Below are 25,477 nucleotides of genomic sequence, written 5' to 3' on the forward strand. Positions count from 1 at the left end.
CTTCAATACCTATATCAATGCTAATGGCAATTGGGTATTACAACCTGTGCAATCACCATTACATTATATCTTCCATAATGTCAGTACAGAGTACTAAAAAACCGACCTCAAAAGTCATACATCCCCTAATTTGCCGCCTATGGGATGTGGTTAGAGGTGGAATATTTTCTTCAAATTTAAATGGGCCCACTACTAAGGTACCCTCTTTCCAACAAAAAAATAATCATCAAACTCGGTTTACAAATGGAGTTATCGTGTAACATACAGTCAAATTGAGAACCTCCTCCTTTTTTTGAAGTCGGTTAAAAACTAGGAAAAATATAATGCCTTCACTTAGAAGGTACCCATGTATTTAACGACGAGCTGCGACGAGTATATAATGATGAAAACTACTTTGAGTTCAACGACAAAACTCGTTAAAGTTTAAATTCAGTAACTTGAAAATGCGCAACTAAAGATTAGAATAGAATACGACCTTGAAATACATATATTAAATTGGTATATACAGTGTTTAGGATACAAGCGGTATTAGGGCACAATAACATGAAAATAACAACGTAATAACGAACTATCACAATCAAATATGTGATAAAACGTCATACGATTGTAGTTTCTCGAGTGAGCATAGCGCCCAACTAAATAATATATCAATAAGTAAGACGATTTCGCGAGGGGCACATCGGTCCCGAGGCCTGTATCAATTATCAATTTCTTGTATTGTTAAGTTATTTAAAATTAAAGTGCGCAGTGATAAATATGTTGCACAAATCTGCCGTTCTGCGATCGAGCATCTATAGAAAACATGTGGCTTACTTTTCTAATAAGGTAAAACTTTTATCCATACGAAAGTTAGAGCTAAGTCCATTACTAACTTATAGCATACCTAGATGGGCCTTATGTCGCGTTTTATTTAGGTCAACTACGTAGACATAATGACAAACATTTGTGTTTATTAGAAATGCGTCAAAAAATCTGATGCAATAAAATACTGTTAAAATTATAACACTTCATTACATGTGGCATATAATTAATGACCTACCACAACTCTTGTATCTATAACCACCGAAAGTGAATGTAAGCAAATTGTCATCACTTTATTATTTTAATTTTATTTCTTTTACGTACGATAGCTCTGCTGTAACTAAATTCTTTTTATAACATATTTATGTCATTATACTTATTCTGCGACACATTCACAAATTTATCCTTTTATATCCCACAAGTGTATTTCAAAAAACCCGGTTGACATGAAAGACTAGTAAAGTAATAAAATAATAATTTACTATTTTTTTTAATTCCCCTAATTCTTGTAATAAAAAAATAAGTGTGCATTTGACATCCATCTCACCTGATGAAAAGTGACCATGAGATCGATGATGAAGCAAGCACCTAAATAGTGCCTATTCACTCTCGCCTTAGCAAGCCAAGCAGACCTAAGTTATAGCAGTAGAAGTTTGCAGGCAAGTTATTATTACGTCCAGTGCCTTTTCTCTTGATCTAGAAACACAGCTGAAGTTGTACTGTAAGGTGTACCTATGTTTACATACGTAATATACTGTGAAAGTATTTCACTTCGTGCATAACTACATATACATAATTTAATAGCTAGGTAATAGGTAGGTAAGGTGAGTTGAAAATCAGTGCTTACCTTTGCTCAAAACCGCGCTGAGCTATGATCTACTGCTACAGCATAATATACAAGTTGTTCTTTTATTACTTAGTTTGTTTACTAGTTTTGTTACTTATTCTTAGATTTTTATTACGTAATTAATTTCATTTCTTTATTTTATTTTGTTTCCACCGTTAATTTTAATTTCTAGTTCGTATCTGTTTTTTCTTTGTTTATTAAATTCATGTTATTATATGCTTCTGGAAAGATAATAAACTCCACCTTTGAACTCCCATTGGATTATTATGACTAGGTACTATTCATAATTTTTTGTACAAGCCCTGTTATTCTCACTACGATTTGATTTTAAAACATTTTTTGTGGCGGTCCTCTTCCAGGCTTATACGTTTGCTCTATACTCTCTCACTTTACTTTCATTCGTCTGCTCCATACCAGACCAGAGAAAAGGGTCTACGAAAATTTGTTTACTTACTAACTTAATGTAGCGTAAATTGGAATGTTTTCTTTGTAAAATTAAAAATAAGGTATTTAATTAATAACTATTGTAACTATAGTGAAAAAATAGGGTGGTTTGCATTAATATTAGACATAACTGGTTGAAGACTGTACCACCTCAGTCAATCGTGACCATGGGACCTGTAAAGGGCCCGAAACGTCGGTTTGTTTGAAAAAACAAATATACGCGATTTAAATCCGGAAAAATAGTTTCATTTCCTATTTTTATAATAAATTGCACAATTATTATGTTGTTAATAAACACGTTCGTCCGGGGAAGTACCTTCTACCTATTTCTGCCGTCAAGCAGAAATGTGAGCACTACTCTATTTCCGGTTTTGAAGGATAAGCGTGTTGGTGCACAAATTACAAGCACATTGAACTTGTCAAGTCTCCAGGTGACGGGCGAAGTGCAGTGATTTGCGATGTAAAGTTCGTTATGAACAGGCAAGTCGTTTAACACCTTGCACTTGTTCGCCCCGTCACTTTTATTTGATATATATAATATTTATACACAAAGAGTCATATATTATTTAATAATAAATTAGCACTTTAGCATTTTTACATATTTAGTTAGTAAAATACATTTAACGACAAATTTTCAAGCTAAGAAACCTAATAAAAATGTAATTCATTTTTATTAGGTTTCTTAGCTTGAAAACTACAGCATTTATTTATTTCATTTGAGAATTTCTAGAGTCTCCATAATTTCTATATTTTTACCTATCATTAAGGACACGTTTTTATATAAAGCGTAATTGCGTGTGGGTGTTAGATAATTTCATTTCATACTGAAAAGAAACGAGCGATAACAATCCGCAAACACAGGATCAAATTTATTACAATAACTTTAATTAAACGCTTATCTCCCGCATACTTGTTTAAATTATCGAAATGTATGAAATTACTTGTTTTTCAGTACTGTTCAAAACAGTATGGCGAAATGACAATATTAATACTGCAATATTATTTTTATTGAATAGCACGATGTTGTACTGCCATGATATTCAATAATTTTTGCTTAAATTTTATTTTATTGTCACAAAGATCAAACACGTATTCGACGCTCTTGAAACTGAGCTACAGAACGAACCAACAGACCTGACGAATTCTCCTACGTGCTTATTGCAGTTCATTATTTTTGGTTTTAACACATTTTTGTCGTAGTGCCATCTGTGAGAAATATATAAATGTCTTTTGTCACTCAGTCAGATACCTTTACAGCCAACGAGCAGCTAGAGATGTCGCTTTAATAATTGTAATATTATGTTAATATTCATACTGTTATTTGATATATCTATTTATCAATAAAATTTTCCTTGAGAAACAAATGGCAAGAATCTAATATTGTAATATAATTTACGTACAAAACTGCATGGTTACCATTATCATTTATTTACACACAGTAGGTACTGTAGGTACACGCTGAAAGCATGCGGTTTATCAATATTCACAATATCATCATAACGGCGACATTGAGGCAAATTTTATTTACGAGTTTAATGTTCGACACGCCATAGGATAATTGATATCTACAGATAACCGAATTAAGATTAAAAGTTTGTTTGTGAACATTTCCGCCCTTTTATAGTAAGCAAATTTCAAGAAAAGATCATCAAAAGCCGATTAACTTTTAACCGACTTCTAAAAAGGAGGTTCTCAATTCGACTATTTGTGTGTTTGTGTGCGTATGTGTTACGCGATTACGCCTGCATTTGAGAACCGATTTTGATGATTCTTTTTTTGTTAGGAAGAGGGTACCTCGGTGTAGGTCCCATTTAAATTTGAAGAGAATATTCCACCTCTTAGAGTGGCAAACTAGGGGATGAATCCGGTTCAGAGCACTTTCCGGTAATCGATTTCAATAAAACTTGGCAAATAGATGTAATTCCACGAACTTTTGACGACGGTTATTTTGATAAAATAGACTTAATTACAAATATGCTTTAAAAATTACCGAATAAACAACACCTGCAAATACTTTATAAACAGTTGATCTAAAGAAAGTTATCTCAATCTAAATACTAAGCATGTGCAATAAAAATGGAAGTAAATGAATTTGCTACTTACAACTTACGCGAACTTAATTATATGAAATGAAAGTATTTATTCAGATCTAAATAGCGTATAAAATAGTTTCATCTCCTATGTGCTTAGCCATTGTGTAAGAATCGCAAAAAACCTAAGAACACGATTTGAGCAAATCAATTTAGATACTTCCATTTTTACTAACGTGAATTTCCGCTAGGTAACTCTTGAATCTATTAATTATACTACATACAATAAGTTCCAGTTCAATCCCGTCCATGCTGATAAAGCGCATACATCAATGAATAAAATTTTTCCTACACAATAATTATTTTGTTTACCTTTACTCAAAGCACAAATATGTTGCTTAATGGGACCGTCAACGGATACCACGGGGAATTTCCGATATTAGTTTGTTTTTAAAACCCAAATAATTGTTATCAATTCTGAAGTGTTGGAAATATCCACACATTTAAATTACTAAGCTACAAACGAAACTTTTTTTTATGATACTAAATAATGGGACGAACAAGTCATGAGCCTTTTGATAAGCTACACATCTGTCCATAACAGTTGCAGTGCCACTCAGAGCTTTAAATCGCAAAGATCTGAGGGGTACTGCCACTGCGCCCATCACCCTGAGACATGAGTTGAAAAGTAATTTCCTCAGTACCCTTACCCGTTAAAACTCGAACGCAGTAATACCCACATTACTGTTTGGCGGCAGAAATAGATAGGATGGCAGTACTTCCCTGGATGAACTCTGTCACAAGGCTCTACTGCTACTAAAACTGCGCTTTTTGCATTTTATATAATCCGTCTGGTTTACTTTCTAACCTACTTAAATATGTACTAGTCCTTTTAGGTGATTTTTTAAAATCGACATTTTCAGACGAAGAAAGGAAACTACTACCACGAAACAGTAGCCTGTACCTTGTTTTATAAATATATTAAGTTAGTCAATTTTCAATTCATTACCACCATCAGTCAAGGTCAATGGAATTTGGGTCGAGTACAAAAAAAATATACCTGGATTTAAAATTCTATGCAAAAAGCTTGAAAAAGGATTAAGATCATAAATAGTAAAGATAATGTGTATAAAATTGGGTACCTATATACTAAATCTATGATAATATTAGTACCTAATTGAATAATGCGTTATAAAAACAGCGATATTTTTTTTTACCAATTGCTCATAGCCACGCGCTAGGGAAACCCTTTATCGCGGGTGCCATGAACAGACACAAAGGGTCGTATTCCAGAACTCTACTCAATACTCAAGTCAGGACTTGAGTATTGCAGTGAGCACTGAAAATCATACTCAAGTCCTTGCCATTAGGATCGTATTGAAATCATACTCAAGTCAGCTCAAATCCTGACTTGAGCAATGAGTAGAGTTCTAGAATACGACCCTTAGACAACCACAAATTACACCCAACCTCACGAGAGAAATAAATATAGGCCATACAAATATTTCTACCGGCCCGGGAATCGAACCTGAGACTTCTGCGTGGCAGATCAGCACTGTAGCCGCTCAGCTACAGAGGCAGTTAAATTTGTACAATCGAAAATAAATAATATATATGTTTAATTATATAATATAATATATATGTATATAAATGTTTAATTCTCCAAAATAGTACTAAGCTATTGAAAAAAACAATTTTCTAATTAATATGTAAATTAATGAACTAAGATGTAAAAACAATTTGCAAAAACAATGAAGCAAAAATTTTAAAACTAATTTAATAATACTAAAATTTTGAATTATGACTAAGCTTGTTCATCTTTCTTGAAAAATACGCGGTGGTGACCCGAATTTATTCAGTTCATATATTGCTAACCTTGAGATAAGTACTTCGTTGCCGGAGACGTTAATCGGAAGGCAAAAAACGAGCCGATGTTATATCTTTGCAATACCTTTATTTATCGCCTAAACGTGTTGACACCCTCTTATCAGTAGGGTGTGTCAAGAAATCACAAAGTACATTATGCCGTCTATTTATATATCATAGTTCAATAATTATAACGTGTATTATGATCTTATTTCTATGAGGATTAATTTAATTAATGAATTTAAACTGATTTATGTATCAATCATAACTGACTACGCACTGCATGATAATCACGTGAACGAACAAGTGTTCATGATATACGTGTGTGTGATAATTAACTAAAAAGCTCACAAATACAGATGATTTTTACCTGGAAAAGCTGATGTGACAGTAAATTCTCTCTAGTCGTTTTATCATGTCTGAGGATCGGGAACAGCTTCATGCCTACTTCTGAAGCGGGTGATCAGTCTCCATCTGCGTTTATCCAACGCGTCCCTAATGACTGCGCAAAATTTTGAGGACGATGAGTCTTTCACTCGGTCGATCCATCTCGTTGGTGCATGGCCTCGTACTCGCCTTCCTTCCGTGTTACCAACTACAATAAGGTTCTCCAGATTGTCATCGCCTCTACGCTGCGCATCAAAATATAAACGAACGAAGAAAAACGTTGATGGCATATGGTGGACAACAGAGTTTTAATTTGAAGCTGAGACAGGATTGATGCATTGGTACGTTTCGAATGCATCAATTCTTTGACTTTCCCTGGTCAGAATTGTTCATCGTTGACTGTAACACATGTTTTAAAAAAGAACTTAAAATTAAAATGTTTATTTACTTTAACTTACCTATAGCTTACAATTCTGGGTTCGAAATTCCTTTTAAGTAAATAAATACTTATACTAGGAGACCCGCTCTTCCTATATATATAACCTAACCTTAAAATATAATTACAGAGTTGGAATTTAACCTCTTAAAACTCAGCAAACTATAACGGGAAAATCGTACAGTAAAATGTACTAAATATAATTCATGCTTTAGGCTCAACCAAGTACAAAAATCATATTTTTCTAGATAACCCTACGATCATATATACAGAATATATAGCTCTAATTGTGAATGCGTTATGTTCATTATATTGTATACTGGGCATTTACTTGATCATAGGAATAGTATTGTCTGTGTTTGAACGACTTCACATATTATGTACATTTTGATACACTGGTCCTTAGGATAATTTATATCATATCATGTCTGAGGATCTGGAACAGCTTCATGCCTACTTCTGAAGCGGGTGATCTGTCTCCATCTGCGTTTATCCAACGCGTCCCTAATGACTGCGCAAAATTTGGAGGACGATGAGTCTTTCACTCGGTCGATCCATCTCGTTGGTGCATGGCCTCGTACTCGCCTTCCTTCCGTATTACCAACTACAATAAGGTTCTCCAGATTGTCATCGCCTCTACGCTGCGCATCAAAATATAAACAAACGAAGAAAGACGTTGATGGCATATGGTATATTAATGGAATATTAAGTTTATTAACCGAGAATTATCCAAGAGGAGTTGGCCCTTTTTAACGGTAGTGTTTTTACGGGATTAATGCTACTAAATATGTCGAAAATTCTAAAAAATAATAATTGCAACCTACATCATAGTTACTACTATAGATATTATAATACTTATAACTATTTAATAGTAGAGTGGTTTAAAAAAGTTTTCTTCTCATGTTTCACATGAAACAATTTTTTATAAAAAATAAGTGCGCATTTGCTCTCCATCTCACTTGATGGAAAGTGACGATGATGTCGACGATGTAGCATGTACACTTAAGTTATACCTCACTTAAGTCTACATGCTACATCGTTTTTTTTTTCACTCTAGCCTTGAAAAGTCTCAAGTTATAGCATTCGGACAATAAGTCAGCACAGAGAATTCCACTCCTTAGCCGTTCGCCATACAAATGTGGAAGTGAAATACTTTGTGCGAATCCTTAATATATCCACAACTTAGAGGTCCACCCCAGCCTGCGTCTAGTCCCGTGATGATGGAAAATAAGACGTAATTAAATCGTGCAATACTGAACAACTTCACGGCGTTATTCTAAATTGTCCTCTGCTTACATACTTTTTCAGTATTTTTCATTCTTCTTTTATTTTTCAGACTCGACGAACAATAGCAATCAGACGTGAGGACCAGTCAGTATGGGAGCGCCGAGCACCTTTTGCGCCGGCCAATGTAAACCGACTAGTCAGAAACGGAGTCAAGGTCATTGTACAGCCGTCCAACCGAAGAGCTTACCCAATGCAGGTAAAGCTTATCTTACTTTATAAATTGATTTAAGCTATTTCAATTAGACTTCCAGGTCTTCATACTTTCAGCACAAATTGCAAACAATTAAGAAAACAATTGGACCTTTTTGTACACATAGTTTCAAATACCAACAATTGAAATGATTAAATTAAAAATAACATTACAAGTACAAAATTATTTTAAATTATTGTTTTCAACAATTAAAAAATAAATAAAACAAATACCTATTATATTAACATGATATTAATCACAACAACAACGACAGAATACTAATTTTAGCCAGTCATTAAGGTGTTTTGAATAATTCTTTTATAGCTCTACAATTAACTTTCAGACATATTTGAGCGCGGGTGCAGTGGTTCAAGAAGACATTAGCGAAGCCAATGTGATCTTTGGCGTAAAGCAAACGCCCATAGATCTTTTGATTCCTAACAAAACCTACTGCTTCTTCTCGCACACTATTAAAGCACAGGAGGCTAACATGCCGATGCTTGATGCTATATTAGCCAAGGTGAGCACATATAACTAAAGTCATTGTCCTTAAAATTCCATTAGCATATTTTTTTACAAACAAAATAAAAAATTAAATTCCAGAACATTCGACTGATAGATTATGAAAAACTAATGGATGATAGTGGCAACCGAGTGGTAGCCTTCGGCAAATACGCTGGAGTTGCTGGCATGGTAAACATCCTGCATGGCATTGGTCTCCGACTCCTGGCGCTTGGTCACCACACGCCGTTCATGGTAAAATACATATTACATATACAAATACCGCCACGCTTTTTCCTCAGTAGGCTAAGTTTATGAATTTCCACTTGGACAAAGGAGTAAATACGCCAGGATTGTAGTAAGCAGAAATATCTGGACTCCTCTCTGTTCATTTTCCAAATAACACTTTTAGAAGCTAGTCATTTTTGAGAACATTCTCAGGTATTTGGTTTTGAAAGGGTTTTGAGATGTATGGTGTAATACGATGATACGAGTATATGTGAGGAAACAAAAATTTAATTAATTCTGAATCAACTCTTAGTTAGGTGCTAAATCTATGTTCTTTTCAGCACATAGGCCCAGCTCACAACTATCGTAATTCTAGCATGGCCAGACAGTCGATTCGTGATGCTGGTTATGAAGTCGCCCTTGGAATGATGCCTAAGTCCCTTGGTCCTCTCACTTTCGTTTTCACTGGATCTGGTAATGTGTCACAGGTAATGAAATACCCATTTCGTTTCTGATAATGCAGATTGAGACCAAAGATCTTCATTTTTGTTTGTATAAATGAATGAAACGTCATAGTTTAATAACAAATTACGGCATCCAAGAAACGATGAATGTTTTCAGTTTTATAATTAATTTTTCAGGGCAGTCAAGAAATCTTCCATGAACTACCTCATGAATATGTCCCACCTGAAATGTTGAGAAAAGTTGCTGAACATGGAAGTACGTTTTTGTAAACAAAAGCAAAATTACAATATGATGCTCATTTACTAATAAATTTAACATCCACCACAGGTCCCAATAAAATATACGGTTGCGAAGTTCGGCGAAGACATCACTTAGAACGAAAGAACGGAGGTGGATACGACCACCAAGAATACGAAGAATTCCCGGAAAGATATATCTCCACTTTTGCACAAAAGGTTCTGAAATTGATAAACTTATTTTTTTTGGAATATCAGAGATTAGGTAATGTTATTTATTTGAATTTGATTTTTCTGCCAATCAGATTGCACCATATACCTCAGTTCTCGTGAACTGCATTTACTGGGCTGTCGGCAGTCCGAAACTATTGACGATTCCCGATGCCAAGCATTTGCTCTTACCTTCTAATACGCCATGGCTTCCCACGAGTATTGGTGCACCAGCCTTACCCCACAGGTAATTGGAATGAATATGTTTTATGATTATGTTTGTTTTTACTATCATACTTTTCATTTTGTTTTTTGTGAAAATACTCCACTAGTTTATTATTATCATGGATACAAAGATCGAACAACGCAAACAAAAATTCCTTCGATTTGACTGGACTCAATCAGCGTCAGTTGCCACATCGAGGCCACTGCTCTTGCCAACTGAACTACAGACTGAGACAGCAAATCTTAAGAACTTCTCTAATGTGCTTGTTGCAAATTTTTGTATAGGGTTTTAAACGATGTTTTATGTATTACTTATAATATATTTAATACTTTTTTTCAAATATAAACTACGTCACTAGATCCTTTGGATAATCACTCCTTTCAGTTCTAACTTACTTTTACTCTATCAGAATGTTGGCGATTTGTGACATTTCTGCGGATCCTGGCGGTTCCATCGAGTTCATGAACGAATGTACTACGATCGATTCACCCTTCTGCCTTTACGATGCTGACAGAAACAAGGACCGCAATAGGTTAGTTAGCTACATTTTTTTAAGTAAATACTTGATCGTCACTAAATGGCCACTGTATCTTTCTATCATCCTGATTTTGTCTGTACTTTCTACCGCCGTCTTTACTTCTTAAATAAGTGTCTTCCCTTATTTTCATTTCTTGTTCAATCCTTTCTCTTGTAGCTTTAAAGGACCAGGTGTTCTAGTATGTTCTATAGATAATATGCCTACGCAACTTCCGAGGGAATCAACAGATTTCTTTGGAGACCTACTTTTCCCTTACGCTGAAGATATTATGAATTCTGACGCGACAAAACCTTTAGAAGAACATAATTTTTCGCCAGTTATACAAGGGGTAAGTGTTATTGTGTTGTTATATACATTGCATAATGGATTGTCTAAAAAGTCTGTGCTGTTTACGCCACTAGCTAACTTTGAACAAAGCAAGAACTTGTTCCTTTTAAAATGTTGTATTTAGGCGGGAAAGTTTTATGTTTATAATTCATGAAAAACGCCCAGATCGGTGAATCGTAAAGATGTATTTCATCATGATTATGCCAAAACACACATATTTTTACAAAGTCGTAAAAAACTATTTCAGTTAGGTTGGGTTGGGTTACCTCATCCACCATATTCGTTCCATAGCTGTAGTCTCTTTAGATCTTCACTTGTTGTGGCCATTACAAAATTCTTTGTATAGACTTTTTTCCCATCCTGGAATTGACACGACTTTCATAAACGAAAAACCAAGAGCTGTATTTGTTAAGTAAAGACAATAATGTTTATGAAAGAGGGATTAATATTGAATTATATTAATAAATAATTAGGACAGGATTATTTATTTAACCGAATTGAAATAGGAGGAGATTCTCAATCCGGCTGTATCTTTTGTGTGTGTAAGTTACGTGCCGATTTCGATGATTCTTTTTTATTTGAAAGGAGTATCTCATTAGTGATTCTGTTCAAATTTGAATAAAATGTTCCACCTCTAAGTGTGGAAAATTATAGGTTGAATACGGTTTGTTGGATTTCACTCACTTTCCGTTAACCGATTCCAATAAAACTTGGCAAATAGATGTAACAAACACAACGAAGGCAGATAAGCAAACTTTTGAGGACCATTTCCTCATGCTCCTACTGGTAGGAGCACTTACCTATGAAATAAAAATATTTTTGAATATTTTATTTTGATATCTTTTTATTTAGTTCAGAATAAAAAGTGCTAGTACTTATTAGATAGGACGTCATGATAGGAGCATAAGTACATATTAGTCCTCGTGCTCCTACCAGTAGGAACCCAGTGGGTGCACAAGGAAACGACCCTTTTGAGGTCCATTTTTTTTATAAAAAAGTTGTAAGTACTTATTTGCTAACCCAATCCATGTTGCACATTTTATGTAGTACCTTATTACCCGCCATTCTATTTAATTGTCAGCACTTTGACATCTTTGATTACAGTAATTATCGAAGCTTATCAGTTATTGCGAGTGACCGCTGTATAATTTCACACTATAAAAACAAATCGAACAAACTTATCTGTTATTTGTTTTCAGGCAATCATCGCTAGTAACGGAAAGTTAACACCGCCTTTTGAATATATCAACGAACTAAGGATGTCAAATACGTAAGTACAAGAACCATACCATACAAACGTAGCGGCGCCGTGAACGGACACACGCCATCCATTAAAATTAAGAATTAAAGCGATCGCTCGTAGTTTAAAAAAGACATCAAACAATAGACGTGTTTATTGTTGTGTTTATGATACTTTGAACTAGAGTGCTTCAAATTCAGAATTCTTCAGCATTTCATTTCAATTTCATAACCATATACTCCATAATCAAGATACCGATCCGCGATGCCGGTATACAAATATCAATTCCAATATAGCACGAGAATACTGTGATAACCACCTTATTTTTCTCAAATTATGTTGTAACCTATAGGTATAACTAAAATAATAATGTGACAAACCCTTCTCTCCAAGCGAAATGTGGGCTGGTGTATTGGAACAGTCGTTAGTTACCCTATTTATATTATTGTACTATGACTATAACATTTATATATCTATCTCAACTTTTCTGCATATTTATTGATTGTTGTAATGTTATAATGCAGGCGTTCTCGACACAAGGTGGAAGGCAATAACCAGCTTACTCAAGTACTCATTTTGGGCAGTGGTCTTGTCGCACCTCCAGTCGTAGAATATTTGGCTAGAGACAAAACTGTTGCTGTTGTTGTAGGTAAATACTCAATTATATTCTACATATATATACATAGCGTCACACGGCTTCTTCTTATCGTATCGATGGCATGCTCTATAATGCTTGTTATCGTGGTGAAAGGATTTGCCAATCGGCGTAAGGTACTCGCCGATTGTTGCTTGGAGTGCGCCAGACGTACACGACAGGAATGATACGTGGTGGGGGTAGGCCCTTTCATGCACACCGCGGCTATTTGACACGGAGGGACAGAACAAAAGATCACATTTAGAAAGTTTGGTTCCAAAGCACCACAGATAAATTGGAAGTTTTCGACCTGTTTCTATATTTGTAAGTAAAATTTTTCGTCTTACGGGACAGGCTATGGCGTCTAATTGGCTATACTGCCAGATCTTAGGCTGTAATTTTTCTTCAAGACTTTAATTTTGTGACATTTTTTCGCGGGAAATCTTTATATCTTTGCGGTGGCCGTTTAGTAACTCCTGTTTCTTTTATAAATGAACGGTGTACCTTTAATTTAAGATTCCTTGTCACTTGGTCTTTCCAATCGGCAACATAAAAATACAGGTGTGTTTTTTTTTCACATTTGGTATCGATTCCCAGATCAGACTAACACGTTTTTACAAGAGGCCATTGAAATTAATTTCAACAGGGAAGATGGTTTCTCCGTGCACCAGTTTGGGATCCAGTATTTCCTCTAATGAAAAATCCCAAACAGACATAAGACTGCAGTACTAATTAATATGTTTTAGTTTATTCTAATTTCTATTAATAATTAATAATAAATTAAACTTAATAAAAATTCATTATCACTAGTAACAGGTTTCTTACCACGGTATAACTTCTTTTTATTTTCCCGATATTTCGGAACGGTTGCACGCTCCATGGTCACGGGTTGACATATACCGTGGTAAGAAACCTGTTACTAGTGATAATCATTTAGTGAATAACCACGAAAGTCTTAAAATCTATTTAATAAAAATTCATTCAATCAAATAATTTGTAAAACTTAATGTAGCGTAAATTGGAATGTTTTCTTTGTAAAATTAAAAATTGGGTATTTAATTAATATTGTAACTATAGTGAAAAAATAGGGTGGTTTGCATTAATATTAGACATAACTGGTTGAAGACTGTACCACCTCAGTCAACCGTGACCATGGGACCTGTAAAGGGCCCGAAACGTCGGTTTGTTTGAAAAAACAAATATACGCGATTTAAATCCGGAAAAATAGTTTCATTTCCTAAGTTTTTACAAGTTAAAAAAATTTTTTCATTAAACTAAATAACCCCATCTACAATATTTAAAGTGCTTTCCCTCTGTGTCCCATAGCCGTGAGACGTTCTGTATATAGTCTTATAAATATTATTATATGCTGTATGTATATGTATGAAATAGCGAATCTATAGGAAATTAATTTTTCTCAAACATGCTCGGAAATGTTTGCATTACTTTCAAAAAACGAACACAGAAAGTTTCTTATTTATGGACCATGCAACTTCTTCCTGGCCAAGGCCTGCAGAGTAAGTAGAAAATCCATTACTGTCCTCTTCTCTAAACTTTTAAATCTACCTACTGATAGCTTAGAGTATATAGGACTGGAGGCGTCATTGATAGGCAATCCCCGCTGGCAAGGTACAAGAGCAAAACAAATGTCGCACAATAAACACTACTTTCAAATCAATGTTTTTTCATGTGTATTATCGAATTCACCATTCTTGCAACATACAAATTGCAAAAAAATCTATGCTAAATCCAGTCTGACCAAGGATGAAATTACATTCCATTTATACGTCTATTTTTTACATTAATGACTAATTTTCTATTTTAACACATTTTCTTCATAATGATCACATTGATTTAATTTATCGATTACGTACAAAATATTTGAAAATATTCGAACATTTGACAAAAGGATGCCTATGGATTCGCTCTGGACCTTTTGGAGGGAAAACTGTCGTTTTTATTTCGACTTTCAATTATTTTGTGAAATCTAGTTTAAAATGGAATAGGATAGTGCTATTGTGCCTTAATCGAAGATTAAAACGCAAAATTATACGAATCTCGAACTAAAATACCCGTATCGGCCCGTTTTAAAGAATCCCAAGTCAATCCAAGCACGCCGCCTCAAATTACCTATCCTCTTTGCGGCGGCCATATTTACAGAAACATAATTAAACGAAGACATGGCTCAAAGGACTTGTATCCAAGCCAAAATTATTAATAAAAAAAGGATACCTATGAAGTTCTTTATTTACTGATAGGCAACCACAGACAAAAATGCAATACTTCATGAACGCTGTTTTTTCGTTAAAGAGAAGCGAACGTGCTTTTTAGTTCCGATTTTTATCAATAGATTATGTAACGAAGTTTATTCAAATTGATTTCTCCGTGTCGTATCAAATATTAAATAATAATGTAATAAATTATAAATATGCCGTATCATCTTGCACCACGATAATGCCAGTTTTCACACGGCCAGACAGACAAATGAATTTTTGAAGGTGAACAACGTTGATCTTATGAGCCATCCCGCGTACAGTACAGTCCCGACCTGGCACCTTGTGACTTTTATTTATTTCCAAAAATTAAGAACCAGTTACGCGGTCAACTATTTTCATCACCTGAAGAGGCTGTCCAAGAGTATAAAAAATATGTTTCAGAAATTGTCACCGACGAGTGGCATAAATGTTTTCAAAATTGGTTCATTCGTATGAAAGAGTGCATTAACACTAACGGAAAATATTTTGAGAAACAATAAATTCATTTCTGACCATTTGTAGTATTTTTTTCTTATTCATTCCGGAAACTTATACCTAGTGCGCTCCAAGTACCTGCCTGTACCGCTTAGTTAAAAAAAAATGGCGGAAACATTTAATCTAAAGTGTTTTGGTATTCTTTAGTTTTGTCGTCTTTTTTGTATTTTGGTCGCGAAAATGAGCGCTAGTGATAAGAGTAATAACGAAAATACAGTAATAGATATTCAAACACATCATTCGAAATTCAGCTGACTATACTATTAATGAGCCTGGAAAAACAATATTATTTTCTTTTAGCAATTGTATTGCATAAATTTTAATGTTGATTAATATTTTTTTTTTACTTTTTCTATTATACATCTTCCTCTCTTGAGTCTTTCATTATTTTCTCGCATTGTTTGAGAAAACTTCTATACGGGACTCGGCGGGAACGGGGATTGCTTGACTCGCATTAATATTTGCATTAGGCCTTGGCCTCGCTGGCGCTCGTCCTTGTAACTCATACTCGTCCAACAATCCCTTACTTCCCGACCTCTGCAATAATGTACTATTAATACTTTAATTATATGATTTCTTCAGCATCACAAATAAAAGAAGAATCAGATAAACTAGCCGAATGTTATGGAGTGACTTCAGAGTATCTTGAAGCAAACGATGAATTCGCTCTTCGCAAGTTGGTGTCGAATGCACGAATCGTGATTTCCCTACTGCCCTACGATCTTCATGGTAGAGTGGCCAGAGTTTGCCTTGGCGCTGGGGTCCACATGGTTACAGCCTCTTATGTTTCTTCTGAAGTACAAGAACTTCACAAGGCGTGAGTAAAAGATTAATTTATTATCAGCAGCTTATATGCACAAAGATTTATTTTTTATGACACTCTAGCTTTAAGGGCGCGTTCAAATTAGCCGCTGTTAGCCGCGCTGCAGCAGCGCTGCAACCGCGCGGCGGTCGGGCTGCAACCGCGCGGCGGCCGTGCGACTGCCGCGCTGCTAAAGTGCGACAAAATTTTTAGTGATGTTTTATCTTTCGACTCACTTACATGATGGATTTTGACGAAGAAACGTTACTTTCACTTATTTGTCAAAATTATATTTTCTTCAGCACCCCCAAATACCTCGAAACCGATACTGCCATTATTCGAAAAATGGTGCCCACCATCTTGGATTTAGAAATGAGTGCCATATTCGTAATGAGCATCTCCTAATATCTCGAAAACCCAATATTGCATTTTTTGATAAATCTAGTATGCCATCTTGGATTTACAAGTAAGAAATTCGTTGCTCATTACGAATTTCTTTAAATATGTCGAAAACGATACCCAACTTGCCATTATTTGAGAAATCGTGCCCGCCATCTTGCTTTTAGAAATGCGAAAAGTTTTATCAGCCATCATGTATTCAGATACAAATGCCATTTCCATAAGGATTAACAAAGATAAATTTTTGAAAATTCTTGGCAACCATCTTGGATTTAGAAATTAATGCCACATTCTCAATGAGCACTCCCAAACAACTCGAAACGTCTATAATTCTCGTTGTTGATTGACAATGTCGTAGGCACCTTCAGAATCCGTTCGTTACCTTTATTTTGTCAAAATAATCAAAATGAATACTACCATTAAATAGTTACAAAACTCGATTTACGAAAAATATTTGTAAATAGTTTTCGCCTTGTTTACGGGTTTTTATGGGATTTTTACGTTTGTTTAACACTATTCTTCACACTTGTATTCAGAACCAAAAGGTATATAGTTAAGAGGGTCAGAGTTCTTGGAGCACACACTTCACGTATAGATATTAAAAATTACTCACAACCTGCTATGTTTTTTTCATTTGTAGTTTTAGTTTCAAAATTGTCAATAAATTTTAGACATAAATTTTCCCATGCCTTTTTTTCCAGTCGATTAGAATAACTGGCGGAACTGATATCCCATATTGCAAGGTGGTGTTCAGCATTCTCTATAAATTCTTCAACTCGATTTTCGTTCATCGTAATTAATTTGAAAAATTAACATGTACACCTCACTAACCGTGATGCAACCGAGCGTTGCAGCGCTTCTAGAATTTGTATGAAAGGTGACAATCGCTCGGCCGTTGCGCGACGGCTGCAGCGCTGCTGCAGCGCGGCTAACAGCGGCTAATTTGAACGCGCCCTAAATCGCCACGGTCTGATCGAGAGGCACTGCCACAGCGCCCGTCACCCTGAGACATAAGTTAACAAGTGTGCCTGTAATTTCAACAGCACCAGAACGCAATAATGCTCACAGCTTCGCGGCAGAAATAGTTAAAATGGCAGTACTTCCCTAGATAAACTCTTTGACAGGGAGCTCTACTGCTACCAAGGTTCAGAAGTTTATTAAAAAGTATGTGTTCTTTCCAGAGCGAAGGATGCAGGTTTAACTTTATTGAATGAAGTCGGATTGGATCCTGGAATTGACCATTTATTGGCACTGGAATGTATTCACGACATTCAAAACCGTGGTGGTAGAGTCGATTCATTTGTTTCCTACTGTGGAGGTAAAGCTTGAGAATTTTAACAATTCGCTTCAATTTTTCATTATATTTGTAAGAAATAAAAATATTATGGAATATTTTAAGGACTGCCCGCACCTGAATATAGTGACAACGCTCTACGATACAAATTTTCTTGGAGTCCTCGAGGAGTATTGCTTAACACTATTTCTGGAGCCAAATATCTCAGCAGAGGACAGGTTCGTAGAACAAGTACTCATTCTTTCGATTTGCACGACTTCAGTGGCTCAACGGGATACTGTGAGCGCTGGATGATGGGGAAACCGGGTGGCTTCGATTCCCGGTAGAACCAAATTGGGAAATGAACTTTTCTAAATGAATCTGGTCTGGGTAATCCGATTAATGCCCCGGAGTGAATTCCGTTGCTCTAGCACTTATACTAAAGGTAATTCCCTAGAATGAAATCAGGCAATTGGCATAGTTCTCTGGAAGTCCTGTCACTTGATATTATAAAAAAAGTATATTTCCTCGTTGAAAGATTAAAAAGAATACATTTTCAATTAATTATTAATACTAAGATCGAACACAAAGAACAATTCCTTCGTTCTGACAGGACTCACACCTGCGTCTGTATGCGCGAACAAAAGATCTGTAAGAGCGATTACACACGGTGACTTTTAGCAGCAATGTATACGCGCGTTTGTGAAACGTGCGATTGCATCGCTATCCTTGCGATTTATTATAGGCGATTGCATCGATGCAAACGCGCAACTACATCGATTCAAGCGCTTATGGTGAATCATTATGTGCGAAAAATCTGTTCTGGTTTATGCACATTGTTTTGTTAATTGTAAATTTAAAAGTGAAATAAATAATTTAATTCATTCATTCATTAAAAACGCGCAACGCGTTTGCATCGTGTTTGCATCGGGCTTGCATCGCATTTTTACTGCGTTTGCATCGCTGCTTAAAGTCGCGCATGTGTGTACCTCATCGAGTATATAATCAGAAATAGAGACGAAATTTTAATTTGATTGAAAACTATTCTTCCAAATCACTACTATGACAACTGCGCTCCGATTGGCCAGCCGGAATTCGAAACAATTGACGGGTGTCGTCAATTGTTTCACTTCAAATCGACCAGTTTAACTTGAGCTTTGTTATAATGGATGAAAATTGATAAATTACATAGGTATTTAATATTTAATTACCGATGAAATGTGATTCCGTTTGTTTTGTAATTAGATATTTTGCTATTTTCCCCTCACCACCGAACGCCATTGTTAGAGATATTGTCTTTATTACAATAAATACAGAATATTTTCGAAAATATACGGTGACGTACACACAGGTCAGTTGTTGACCTGTCTTTATTTCAGTGCAAACGAGAATTGATATTTACGAGAGTTGAAGTGATGTATCACTGATGAGTTACCAGAAATGTATAGCCCTTACTTCGTCTCTATTTCTGGTTATATACTCCATGGTGTACCTAAAGGTAGACGATTGGTAACTGCATCGCGGCTGAATCGCTGCAGACACGTAACCGCTTTAACAAACACATAATAGAGAAATTCATAAGGTCTACTAACTCGATCGATGTTCAAAAAAATCAACAATTTATTTTTCAGATAGTGGAAGTGCTCAGCGGTGGTGAATTGATGTCAGTAGCTCGTGAACTTGACTTCTTACCAGGTTTTGCATTCGAAGGATTTCCTAACAGAGATAGTACTAAGTACGCCCAACTCTACGGCATTCAAGACGCTCACACAATGTTCCGAGGCACTATGCGATACAAAGGTAAGAGGTCATTTCGCACCCTTGGTTGTCACAAAGCCCCATCTACAAAATAACAACTTTTCAGGAGAGTGGTTTAAAGATTGTATGAACGAAATTAGTCAGTAACTTTTTTCGACAGAGTTCGAGAAATCCAAAATTTAACATATACATAACTTGTTTCATGAAGTTCGTTTATTTTTATGACTTTCGTGAGATAAAAGCACTTTTCACCTATGATTACATGTGACTTTATTGCACAAAAGGGCATGATATTTCGTTTACAGTTGAAAGATGTAAAGGGTAAAGTTTTACTTCTGATCGATAAAAAATAAAAAAAGTGAAAACTTCTTTTAAATATTTTTGATGACAGATTTGATTACTTTTGGTCTTGTTATTTAAAATACTCGCCGATTATAGGGGTTGAAAAAAAGTGATGTCTTCTCATATCTACTCATCTCTTCTGCTGTTTTTGGACACCAAATTTGAAGACCAAAAGGTCTTCACCGTCTAAAAGAAATGTGCACAAAAAACAATGCATGTGTATGCGCAAATAAAAACACAACGCTATCTTACATACCCGCATCCCATACAATTATCACTCAAAGTCACTTCCATGGAAATGTTGTTATCCACGGATCCATAGAAGTGACCTCCACGGCTAATACATTTTTCCATGAAAATCTCAAAAACTTAACAAAACCAGGAATGAACATGTAAATGAAGGCAGGCTAACCTTCTGTTTTTGATAGAAAAGCCACAAAATTGAAGTGCATTAATAAAAAAAATATACATTTAACAAGCAACACAATTGTGGCTACTTATGCTCGGCGAGTTTTGAAAAATCAAAGATCAAAACGTAATTACTCGTAGATGTTGGCACCGCCAGCCGAAGCTGACATCTGAATCAAAAGATGCCGACTGTATCTTTTTTCGTTCTAGTTACATTCAGATACAAGCATGATATTTAAATAATTATGGCTGTGTGATATACATATGGATGGCTTAATCCCAGTTGTCACCATAGGCTTTGTTACCACGGGCGACAAATGGGAAAAAAATCCCATTTGTTACCAGGTGGTGACAAACGGAATAAAAAAATCGCAGTTTTTGCCAGTGGTGATTTCCACTGGCGACAAATGGAATTTAAAATGTGCCAGAGTTGCCAGTGTTAAAAGAAACAAAAAAAAGTCCAAATTAATGTTTGTTTATTGCGGCCATCGCAAGGGAATAAAATAAAATTCGAGTTTAATGATAAAAGTAAAGATCTTATAAAAAAAATCAGTATTAAACATCAGATATTTCCAATACCGTACAATAATTAATAATCACATCATTTACAACATCAATTACAATTAGCAAATATAAAACAAATACACAGAAACAAATACACACACGCATAGAGTAAATATAAAACAACAGTTAAAATAAAGTAAATATAAAACATCAGTTAGAGAAATGCAAAATTATTAAGTTTATTTATCTAATGTGGTGACAACTGGGAATAAGCCGCATGAATGGGACAAAAAAATTACTACATATCTGATTAGACCAATTGAGGAATTACCTATTCGATTTAAATATAATGTTTCTGTTTATAATTAGTAAATGTATTTCAGTTACCATTAACCATTGACCCACTTACAAACATTAACATTTCTTTTCACGTAAGTCTTCTGACATATAAAACACCGAATTTTTTCCCTTGCTAAGACGGTGTGGTCACACACACGGAAGGGCGATTTTCTATATTTTGAAAATTAATAAAAAAAAAAATTATTATGCATTAAATTTCCATTTCCAAAATCCATTTTTTTTTAAATAACTAGACTTCACTGACACGAAACACACTTTAGATATTTAGTTAATATATGTTAGAAAACAGATGAAAACAGTCATCTGAAACAAAAAATAGAAATACCCTAGAGTAAAAGCAAAGTACCGAGTACGGAAAGTACTGTTCGGACTAGCAGTAACTACCTACAACCTCAACATCATCACGCACAGCCTGATTTCACCCACTGCTGGGTATAAGCTTCCCGAAGTTTGTGATATCCACCACGGTCCTGTTAGCCACATTCATTGACGCCCACCCGACACATATAAGCTTAACCCTCTATAATCCGTAACTGTGTCCTAAATTTTCCATACAGAAATTAAAATTTATTCAGCTTATTATATGGCTTTATTATACTAAGGCTACGATTTCTTTTGTATGCACCAAGATAAATACATTTAAGTACAAAATTATCACAGCTATTATTGTGAACAGGTTTCGCGGAAAACATGAAAGCATTGCAATTATTTGGACTAGTAGATCCCAATCCTCATCCATCTTTACATCCTGAAGGACCAGAAATTACATGGGTAAGTTAGTTCCATAACGCAGAGAAATGTATTATACATGTAGAGTTGCAATTGTTATATTTTGTTTTTATTGAAAATCATAATGTTTTTACTATTCTCTTTTTTAATAACCCGTTTGTTAGTATAATCGATACAGAAATCGAACAATTTATCGATACAAAATTCAATCCAACTATACCAGGGGTCGGCAACCAGCGTCTCGCGAGCCGCATGCGGCTCTTTCGATGTGAAGTTGTGGTTCTTTAATTCTATACGCAAATAATTACTATTTTATTAAGAAAACCTATAAAAATCGTGCAATGAATGTATGAGTAAGTAGGCACCATGTCTATCTCTCAGCCACTTGTACTCGCGTCTCACCCCCAAGTGTGTGTAGTTATATTATCTGATTATTTTAATTTTCTAGTCATATAATTTGATTTGTTGAAAAAAAATACTATGTATGAATAAGTATATATTATTTGTTATTTTCAAGTTTTTTTTATTTTAAATCTAAATCAAATATCTTTATATAAGCAAGTACTATAATATTGTGAAGAAAAATATTAGTGGCTCTTTCAAAACTGTAAAATTTTGTCAATTGTAATTTTTTACTCTTCCAAAATAAAAGGTTGTCGACCTCTGGACTAGACAATAACCATCATAACCGCAACGTAGCCACGTAGCAGACACTGGTTGGAGTCCACTTTGGATAGAATGTTTTTTTATGTTTGTTTGATATTTGTATCAATAATAATATATTCTGTTGTTTTTAGCGCCAATTTGCTTGTGAACTCCTCGGTCTAACGGACCCGTCAATCTTCTATGAAAACTTGAAGACAAGACTAACGGAGCGTGTTGGCAACTCGGGTGCACAGGCAATTGAATCTCTCGGTTTTCTCAGTGACGATCCCATAATTAAAAAGAACACGCCCTTGGACACCATCAGCCATTATCTTAGCAAGAAATTGGTGCTCGGTAAGTCGACTTTTTTTTTAATGATACCAAGTGGCAGCACGAACTCATTGTGAGCTTAATGATAAGCGACACTCCTGTTCAAGTCAGTTACAGCGCCTCTCTGAACTTTAAATCGCAAAGATCTGAGAGGCACTGCATTGCACCTGCCTGTAGTTTCGCCAACAACCTTAACCTTCAAAACTCGAACACAGTAATGCTCACATTACTGTTAGGCAGCAGAAATATGTAGAGCAGCAGTACTTCCCTAGACGAACTCTTTCACAAGAAGCTCTACTGCTACTGTTTGCACTAATTCAGTAATTTAATCCATAACTACTACTTAATACATAACATGAATGATCTCGAAACCCGGTTTTCAGGTAAACTAAATTAAAGCCTCAGTTTACTATCTAGCAGTTATTATTAACCATGTCGTGCAGGTAAAGAAGAAACAGATCTTGTAGTCCTACGACACGAGGTTGGAGTGACATGGAGCGATGGGAGAAAGGAGAGAAGAGACATCACAATGACCGTCCGAGGTGACCCAGCCACACACACCGCCATGGCTCGAACTGTGGGACTTCCCACTGCTATTGCCGCTAAAATGGTTCTTGATGGTAATTACACTTTAACTCCACGACACTCTTTTATTACTAATTACTAGTCATGCCCAGCTTATACGCGTCCACTGCTGGACACAGGCCTCCCCCTGGGCACGCCAACTCTCCCGGTCCTATGCCGCCCGCATCCACTTTTCTCAAGTCGTTCGTCCATCTTACTGCGTCCTACACTACGTTTGTCTTGACGTGATCGTCACCCTAGAACAAGTGTGCTCGATCAGCCTTCCACTTTCATACAGACATGTCCGGCCCACTGCCACTTAAACTTACTGATTTTTAAAGCTACGTCGGTCACTTTCGTTCTCTGACATGTGACTTCATTAAGAATTCGATTAATTACTAGTGCTGTATGTAAAATAACTAGTGCTGCGAATAATTGATTACCTATGTAGAGTAAAACAAATGCAAAAGTTTCAAGTAAAAAAAAGAAAAATAGAAGCAACGGTAAATATAAAGGTTACTTAATGATTTTGCGAGCTATGTCCGTCACTTTAGTTCTCTGACGAATGACTTCATTCAGAATTCGGATAATGACTAGTACTGCATGTAAAATAACTAGTGCTGCGAATAATTGATTACCTATGTAGAGTAAAACAAATGCAAACGTTCCAAGTATAATTGCAATAATAATAACGCACACTCTCAACATAACCCCGCACTACACACACATACACAACCACAAATTACACCCAAATTCACGAGAGAAATGTAAAAATGTAGGCTATACAAAATCTCTCCCGGCTCGGGAATCGAACTTGGGACCTTTGCGTGGCAGTCATGGTAACCGTTCGGCTACGTAGGCAGTTTTCGTACATTCCTACCTAATGAAATATAGAGGTAATGGTAAATATAAAGGTTACTCTAGAAAAAAATATGAAGAAATGATTAAAAATTATGGAATACAAAATCGATTTTCACTAGATTCTACGGAAACAATCGACATTCTAACTTTGATCATTAATGTGCTAAATGATGAAATAGTAGAGTTAGTTTTTTTTAAATAAAATTTTAATAGCTAGCCTGTATCCCACTGCTAGGCCTCCTCTCACAATGGAACCACGTGGGCCCAATGTGGATTGGGAACTTCGCACACATCATTAAATTATTTTGCATATGTTTCCTCACGATGTTTTCCTTCACCGAAAAGTTCATGGTAAATTTCAATTTCAATTTCGCACATAAATTCCAAAAATCACAAAGGTGCCCGCATTTAAACTCATAACCCTCTGCTTGGAGGAGATAGATCAAATCACACTACCACTCTACCACGGTTTGCCTCAATACAAGACGATTTTTTGCAGGTGAAATCCAAGAGCGGGGAGTGGTACTACCTTTCTCACCGGTAGTCTACAAATCACTTCTCTCCAGGCTTAGGGCCGAAGGAATTACTGCCAAGGAGAGCACCAAGCCTCTCAACTAAGTAACAATAAATATAAGCTTGTAGGACTATAGTCAAAGCGCTGTTACTACGACAGTAAAATAAACTTTGTACTGGCTTGGGCCGAAATTACTTATTATAATGTACTAATTATAAATTATATTTCTAATAAAAACTTAGTAAATTTATCCAATTGTTGTATTTTATAAGGTGATAAAATTTTGCTAAATGTATGAGAAAGCACACGTGATGGCATTGAATTTTGTTTTAATTAAAATATGAA

The 25,477-nt window shown here is 35.4% G+C and overlaps 1 protein-coding gene across 1 annotated transcript; it reads left to right on the forward strand.

Moving 5' to 3' along the window:
- Positions 1 to 686: 686 nt before the first annotated feature.
- On the forward strand, positions 687 to 25,468 carry LOC113226786 (alpha-aminoadipic semialdehyde synthase, mitochondrial). Its single transcript, XM_026459531.1, has 20 exons — positions 687 to 825; positions 8,148 to 8,294; positions 8,632 to 8,808; positions 8,892 to 9,044; positions 9,359 to 9,505; positions 9,659 to 9,737; positions 9,810 to 9,937; positions 10,024 to 10,175; positions 10,564 to 10,686; positions 10,849 to 11,020; positions 12,219 to 12,289; positions 12,784 to 12,908; positions 16,226 to 16,460; positions 18,026 to 18,162; positions 18,244 to 18,356; positions 19,749 to 19,917; positions 22,166 to 22,260; positions 23,016 to 23,217; positions 23,637 to 23,813; positions 25,118 to 25,468. The coding sequence occupies exons 1-20, from the start codon at positions 757 to 759 to the stop codon at positions 25,234 to 25,236; spliced, it is 2,790 nt and encodes a 929-aa protein (XP_026315316.1). The 5' UTR covers positions 687 to 756; the 3' UTR covers positions 25,237 to 25,468.
- The last annotated feature ends 9 nt before the right edge of the window (positions 25,469 to 25,477 follow it).

The sequence above is a fragment of the Hyposmocoma kahamanoa genome, unplaced genomic scaffold (genome assembly GCF_003589595.1).
Source record: "Hyposmocoma kahamanoa isolate Upper Pololo Valley unplaced genomic scaffold, ASM358959v1 202, whole genome shotgun sequence".
Classification (NCBI taxonomy): Eukaryota; Metazoa; Arthropoda; class Insecta; order Lepidoptera; family Cosmopterigidae; genus Hyposmocoma; species Hyposmocoma kahamanoa.

Coding starts and splice junctions, on each gene's coding strand:
- LOC113226786 (XM_026459531.1), top strand. CDS start 757: ATGTTGCACAAATCTGCCGTTCTGCGATCGAGCATCTATAGAAAACAT. Junction 12,909..16,225: donor AACTGTTGCTGTTGTTGTAG/GTAAATACTCAA, acceptor TGATTTCTTCAG/CATCACAAATAAAAGAAGAA. Junction 18,163..18,243: donor ATTTGTTTCCTACTGTGGAG/GTAAAGCTTGAG, acceptor GAATATTTTAAG/GACTGCCCGCACCTGAATAT.